We start from the raw sequence: 7,500 nt of genomic DNA, 5'->3' as shown, positions 1-7,500 counted from the left end.
TCCATTGCTACTAACGTTGGTGGAGCCATCCCATCAGGCAACTACTAGCCTCTATGCGTATAAAGGCTTGTCCTGGCCTGCCTTGGCCAAGACGCCGCACGGGTTTCTTCCACTATAAAACTACCCCCGTGACAGTTGGTATCAGAGCAAGTTGGCCAATTGCAGCCACAATTTTTTTTCAGCATATTAGCCCAGAGCCAGTTGAAGCGGTCATTTCGACAAGCAGCATTTTGTGGGTTGCGGTCCCTAGGCACTTCCACCCAGGATTGAGCAGATTTCAAATCAGGCCTGGCAAGAGACCATTTCATAGTTCATGTCCCCATTCCAATGATCCTGAAACAGCTTCCCTTGCGGGTGCAAACACATTGGTTGTTGTCCTCATGCGGGAGCAGATGCGTGAGCCTTGTTAGGAATGTGGTTACGCTGGCCATTGGAGCATGGCGGCCCTACACCGATAAAGTATTAGTTGGACATGCTCAGTTTTCAGGTTGAACACTTGCACAGCAGAAGCTCATCACAAGGCAAGTGTATGTTCAGCAACTCAAGGGTAAAAGTTGCACACTCGCACAGATTGCGGTCAGGTCTCCTTGAGGCAGCAGCAGTGGGGCCCCCTTAGAGTGAAGATGTAGCCCAAATCGGTGAGGCGAAGCGTAGTTTTGAGGGCCAAGAGAGCATAAGCCATAGCTAGGTTTGAGTAACCCGAATCGGCGAGGTGAAGTCTGCAGGCCAGCATGGTGAAAGGGTACCCAGGTCATCACCAACATGAGGAGCAGACCTATCAGCGTGTTCGGTAGCATCACTGAAAAGCTACCAAGAAGACAGTTGAGCCTTGAGGTAAGATGATACATGGGGCGGACCTTCATGAAGCACCACACTCATTTCTTCGAGGGTCCTTCTTTCATAGTTCAACGGCATAGCCATTGTGCGGTTTGAGTAACCTCAACACTGGAGGGGTGAAGTCCAGGTAGGCCGGCATGGTGAAATGGTTTCGTCCCCATAAATGGACACCAACATAGACAAGACCCGGGTTGACTAGGTGAGCCCTGGAACTGGTGGAGAAGTGGATGGCGCGGGACACAAACGCGCATTCACATGAAGACCATTGTCGAGGTCGACAATGGATTGAGTGGGGGAGCCTGTGACGGTCTGACATAGGCTTAGCCTTGCCTACGCTTGGCAGGCTTACATTAGGGACATGCCCATCATTTTCGCCTATAAGATTTTTGGGAGAACTGATGTCATCTTCAGGCAAACCACCAAAAGCTTAACGTACTCTTTGAGGAGGGGTGGTCGACCTCCTTGGGTGCCTAACCTTGGTAATCACTAAAAATTAAGAAAAATTAGGAAATATCTGAAAATTTAATTTTGGAGGGTGGGGGTTGCTTTTTCACCCTGTAAAAAAATTTGTGCACCAAAATAAGCTAGTTTCATGTCGAAAAGTATTGATAGAAATGGTTTTTCACTAATATTTAATTTATAGAAATTACAAAAATTACAAAAAATTAGGAAGATTTATTTTGTGGAAATGGGATTGCATGGAATCAAAAGGGAACACTCCCACACTAATTTTATGAAAAGGTGAGCTAGTTTCATGCAAGAAAGGTGCACAAAGACGAGTTTGGGACTGTCAATCAAAGCGGTGACATGGGGGTGTGTATGGGTGATATGTTGAACAAGCAACAATGGTCACAAATGCATTGTGTGAGTGCACATCCCTTGCACCACAACACACCAAATGAGGCACCAATTGCAATGTGGGTGTGCGCACCCACATAGTGCAAAATGATGCAGCATGGGGCGTTGTGTGCAGTGTCAGCACATCCACCACGATGCACACCCACTTGTGCCCTATGTTAATAAGGGTGTCTGTAAACTACACATTATGCAAAGGTGGAAGGTGGAATTGGTGCACCTAACACAAGTGGTAGTGTTACAGCCCTACACTACACAGGTGGGTCTAGTAGAGCTGTAAACAACTACACGGTGTGTTACAACCCTGCCACTACAATAGTAGAAAGCACTACACGCGTAGTGTTATCTCGTTTAACACACACCACGGTGGTTTATTGTTTTCTAATATTGGTCATCTCAAGTGGAGGCACCACAGTAACCACTTGCACCATGACACACCACGGGGGCACCATAGCACACCCACATGTGGCAGTTCATGCATGCACACGCACGCCCATGCACAACTGCCACTCGCACACGCCCGCACAAGCAGGCCCGCGCACAGCCGCCGCCTGCACATGCCTGCACACACGCACACGCAGTCCCTCACCCGCGCACAGCCACCGCTTGCACATGCCCGCACATGTAGGCCCGTGCATAGCCACCGCCTGCACACGCATGCACATGCAGGCCTGCGCTCGCCCACCCACACTCACGCATAGCCGCCGCTCGACACACCCCCACACATGCACGCACACGTAGGCCCGTACCCGTGCACACAGCCCGCTGCGCACACACACCTGCACCAGCGCACGCCCACGCAACCAGCCCGCTGTGCACTACACATGCGCAGCCACACTTACACGCACAATTGTGACAGTTCAGCCACCATCAGCGCCATCAGCACGCCATCCAAGTGTTTTGGGTTGGGTCCTTGTACTCTTTTTGTAAGGGGGGTATGCCAATGGCAATTGTGTAAATAGTAGTATGCATGTACAGTATTTTGATGTATTATTCTGTCACTCCCCCAAAAGCTTAACGTACTCTTTGACGGGAGGTAGGTAGTCGAGTGAGCTCATAAGCATGTAAAGGTTAAGCACGAGATCCCCTCGACATTGTATTGTGTGCTTGTGCTTACCACTGATTAATGCAATACAAGTGGCTTTTGTCTAATTTGTGTGCACTCATGTTTCCTTTTGTGTGTTGTTGCTTGCTTTTGTAGGCTTTCTCGACCCCAATCGAGCACCGCACGGGGCCCCGTCGACTAGCCCCGTGACAGTTGGTATCAGAGCCAGGTTTACACTATCGGTTGTCAAGCCCAACGAGTCCCTGTCGTGCCCCGCAACAACACCAGCCCGATGAAGTATCGTGACACGCAAGAGGAGATCCAAGAAGGGATCTCACGGGTTTATTATGAGGATGAGCCTAGAGATAGCTCTCCCAAAGACAAAGGTGTCAGCTCAAAGCATAGCAAGCGTGACAAGTCAGTTGACAAGCTTGCGACCATGGACAAGTGCATCATGCACTGTGAAGCAGTGGTTGGAGAAACTCGTGACCGCGTGGACAAGCTTCAACTCAACCTTGAGACCGTGGCTTCGGTCATGGAAAGATTGGAGGACCAGTTCGGTGATAGCTAGAACAAGCCAGACAACCCCCTAGAAGACCTGGTGAAGTGCCTACAGATCCAACTCGAAGACTTGAAGGGCGAAGTGACCCTTCTGAAGAGGCTGATGGCCAATACAGCCAGCACACCTGCTGCTCCAGCCTCTCCAAAGATCAAAGTCCACGAGCCTACCTCATATGTAGGGACCCGCGATGCCTGGGAACTTGACAACTTCCTGTGGCAAATGGAACAATATTTCACCGCCGCCGAACTTGTTGAGGAGGCGGCCAAGGTGCGTACTGTTGTTATGTACCTTACTGATGTTGCTATGTTATGGTGGCGCAGGAGATGTGTCGATGCGGAGCGAGGATTATGCTCCATTAATACCTGGTCCGTGTTCAAGAGCGAGATAAAGCGCCAGTTCTATCCAAAGAACATGGAGTACCAAGCCCGTCGGAAGCTCAAAAACCTAAAACACACGGGCTCATTGCATGAGTACGTGAAGGAGTTCTCCACACTATCGCTCGAGATCATGGACATGTCAGATAAAGACCTGCTCTTCAACTTCATGGACGGCCTACAACAATGGGCCAAGCTTGAACTCCAGAGACGAGGTGTGAAGGACCTCGTCATAGCCATGGCCGTTGCTAAACAACTGGTAGACAACAGACGACCAAGCAAAGACGACACCAAACCCAATTCATATCAAGGCATAGGGAAGGTTGGAGGTGGTAGGAAACCTTACTACGTGCCCAAGGGAGACTCTAGGCCAAGTAAACCCAACACTATGAAGTTCTACAAGAGACCCGAAGGAGACACTGGATACAGGGGTGGCCAATTTGTGAAGAGAACACCTCCGGCACCATGCTTCATCTGTGAGGGAAAACATTGGACTAAGGATTGTCCTAGTCGGGGGAAGCTCAATGCCTTGCTTGCAAAGCTTAGTGATGATGAGCATAGCGAGGAGGAGAAGGAACCAGGGGAGACAAGAATGGGGGCTCTACGAAGACTCAATGCAATGAAGAAGAAGATGAGCCCGCAAGGAGCATCGAAGTTCAAGCCGAAGGGACTGATGTATGTAGGCATTCGCTTGAATGGCAAGCCCACAAGATCCATGGTGGATACAGGTGCTACCCACAACTTTATCTCTATGGAGGAGGCATCCTGAGTAGAACTTGCACCTACCAAGGAAGTCGGATGGTTGAAGGCTGTGAACTCTAATGCCAAACCCATACAAGGTGTAGCTCATGGGGTGGTCTTGCAACTTGGTGAATGGGAAGGGATGATAGACCTCTCAGTCGTGCCCATGGATGATTTTCAGGTTGTTCTCGACATGGACTTCTTAACTCAAGTAAAGGCGGTGCACATGCCTTTCCTCAACAAAGTGTGCATATTCAAAGATCGGGCTCCTTGCATGGTTCGAGTTGTGCCAAAGACCACGTCCACCCCCAAGATGCTCTCAGCATTGCAACTCAAGGATGGAGTGCGGAAAGGACATGCCACTTACCTAGCCACATTGGTGGACTCTGACCTGCCTGACCCACCAACCGGGGATATCCCGCCAGCGATTGCTATGGCACTAGAAGAATTTTAGGATGTCATGCCTCCCACATTGCTGAAGAAGATTCCCCCAAGGAGAGAAGTTGATCACAAAGATTGAGTTGGAGCCTAGAACCAAACCACCGGCACACCCGCCATACAGTTGTTGGATGCTGGATTGATTCGGCCTTCTAAGGCCCCTTTTGGAGCACCAGTCCTGTTTCAAAAGAAGCATGATGGATCTCTTCGGCTATGTATTGACTACCAAACTCTCAAAAAGCTCACCATCAAGAACAAATATCCCATACCTTTGGTGGCCGACCTCTTTGACCAGCTCAGCAGGGCCAAGTACTTCACTAAGCTAGACCTGAGGTCGGGGTACTATCAAGTGCGCATAGCTGAAGGAGATGAACACAAAACAGCTTGTGTTACACGATATGGGTCCTTCGAATTTCGGGTCATGCCCTTTGGGCTCACCAATGCTCCAACCACCTTTTGTACATTGATGAACAGAATATTTCATCCATACCTAGACCAATTTGTGGTTGTGTATATTGATGACATTGTAATTTATAATAGAAACTTGGAGGAACATGTTGACCACCTCCGTACTATTTTCCAGGTCTTGCGGGACAACAATCTATTTGTTAAGAAGGAGAAATGTTCTTTTGCCACAGAAGAGGTGGCCTTCCTCGGACATATAATCCGAGCAGGCACAATCAGCATGGATCCAGCCAAAGTCAAGGCCATTCAAGATTGGGCACCGCCCACCAGGGTTACCGAACTTCGCTCCTTCCTTGGCCTCATGAACTACTATCGAAGATTCATCTCTGGATTCTCAACACGAGCCACTGCCCTCACCAACTTACTGAAGAAGACTAGTACGTGGACCTGGAGTGAACATTGCCAAACAGCTTTTGATGACTTGAAGAGAGCTATCTCAGCAGAACCTGTCCTTGACTTGCCTGATCCAAGCAAGCCGTATGAGCTACACACAGATGCTTCTGATTTTGCCATTGGTGGGGTCTTGATGCAAGAAGGACATCCCATCGCCTTTGAAAGCTGCAAATTGAATGATACAGAGAGGAGGTACACTGTGCAAGAGAAGGAGATGACAGCCATCGTCCACTGCCTCCGCACATGGCGACACTACCTACTTGGCTCCAAGTTCGTGGTTAAGACTGACAACATAGCTACTAGTTATTTTCAGTCACAGAAGAAGCTGAGCCCTAAGCAAGCTCGATGGCAAGATTTCTTAGCTGAATTCGATATGACTCTAGAGTACAAGTCAGGAATGATGAATAGGGTTGCTGATGCACTTAGCAGGAAGGTCGAGCTTGCAGCACTATCCACAGGTGAAGGTCCCTCACAAAGTCAGATCAGACTGGACATCATTAAGAGCATCAGGAAAGGACTCCAGAAGGACCCCATCGCTCAGAGCCTATTGATAACGGCTCGTGAAGGAAGACTAGGCGGTTTTGGGTTGAAGAAGGCCTTCTTTTGACAAAGGGAAGGCAGATATTTGTACCGAGAGTCGAAGACTTGAGGAAGACTCTTCTACGTGAATGTCATGACAACTTATGGGCAGGACACCCTGGGTGGCAGCGTACCTTGGCACTTCTACAACATACCTACTATTGGCCTCATATGGAGCAAGACGTTCGAGAATACACAAGAACATGCCTGATTTGCCAGCAAGACAAACCTGAGCGTGCCAAGCCTCTTGGACTCCTGCAACCTCTTCCAACTCCCTCACAACTTTGGGAGAGTGTTTCCATGGACTTCATCAGCGGTCTTCCTAAAGTGGGAGACTATGCATCCATCATTGTTGTCGTTGATAGATTTTCCAAGTATGCCACTTTCACCCCAGTACCAAGGCACTTTTCAGCTGAAGACACGGCCTACCTTTTCTTCAAGCATGTGGTGAAATATTGGGGAGTCCCACAGAACATTGTTATGGGCAGGACACCCTAGGTGGCAGCGTACTTTGGCACTTCTACAACATGCCTACTATTGGCCTCATATGGAGTAAGATGTTCGATAATACACAAGAACATGCCTGATTTGCCAACAAGACAAGCCTGAGTGTGCCAAGCCTCTTGGACTCCTGCAACCTCTTCCAACTCCCTCACAACCTTGGGAGAGTGTTTCCATGGACTTCATCAGCGGTCTTCCTAAAGTGGGAGACTATGCATCCATCATTGTTGTTGTTGATAGATTTTCCAAGTATGCCACTTTCACCCCAGCACCAAGGCACCTTTCAGCTGAAGACATGGCCTACCTTTTCTTCAAGCACGAGGTGAAATATTGGGGAGTCCCACAGAACATTGTTAGTGATCGAGATCCCCGATTCACTAGTGCTTTCTGGACAGAACTATTCAAGCTTCTTGGTTCGAACTTGAACTTCTCCAGCAGCAGCCACCCAGAGTCAGATGGGCAGACAGAGAGAATGAACTCCCTCCTTGAAGAGTACCTCCGCCATTTTGTATCAGCTACACAGAAGAATTGGGTTCGATTGCTGGACATTGCACAATTCTCCATCAACTCACAAAAGAGCTCCTCCACCAATCAAAGTCCTTTTGAAGTCATCACCGGCCATCTACCAAGATGTCCGCACAACATCACCAATGACCATCAAGGAAGAAGCCCTCGAGCCTTCACTTTCACCAGGGAATGGAAAGAATGCC

The 7,500-nt window shown here is 49.1% G+C and overlaps 1 protein-coding gene across 1 annotated transcript; it reads left to right on the top strand.

Moving 5' to 3' along the window:
* The first annotated feature begins 3,401 nt into the window (after positions 1–3,401).
* LOC148871829 (uncharacterized) lies at positions 3,402–4,442 on the top strand. The gene has a single exon (XM_088970075.1). The coding sequence runs from the start codon at positions 3,402–3,404 to the stop codon at positions 4,440–4,442; it is 1,041 nt and encodes a 346-aa protein (XP_088826201.1).
* The last annotated feature ends 3,058 nt before the right edge of the window (positions 4,443–7,500 follow it).

The sequence above is a fragment of the Nelumbo lutea genome, chromosome 2 (assembly GCF_056320005.1).
Source record: "Nelumbo lutea isolate HS-2025 chromosome 2, American lotus-T2T, whole genome shotgun sequence".
NCBI classification, from domain to species: Eukaryota; Viridiplantae; Streptophyta; class Magnoliopsida; order Proteales; family Nelumbonaceae; genus Nelumbo; species Nelumbo lutea.
The sequence above is the reverse complement of the archived record's forward strand: the minus strand, read 5'-3'. Positions and strand labels throughout refer to the sequence as shown.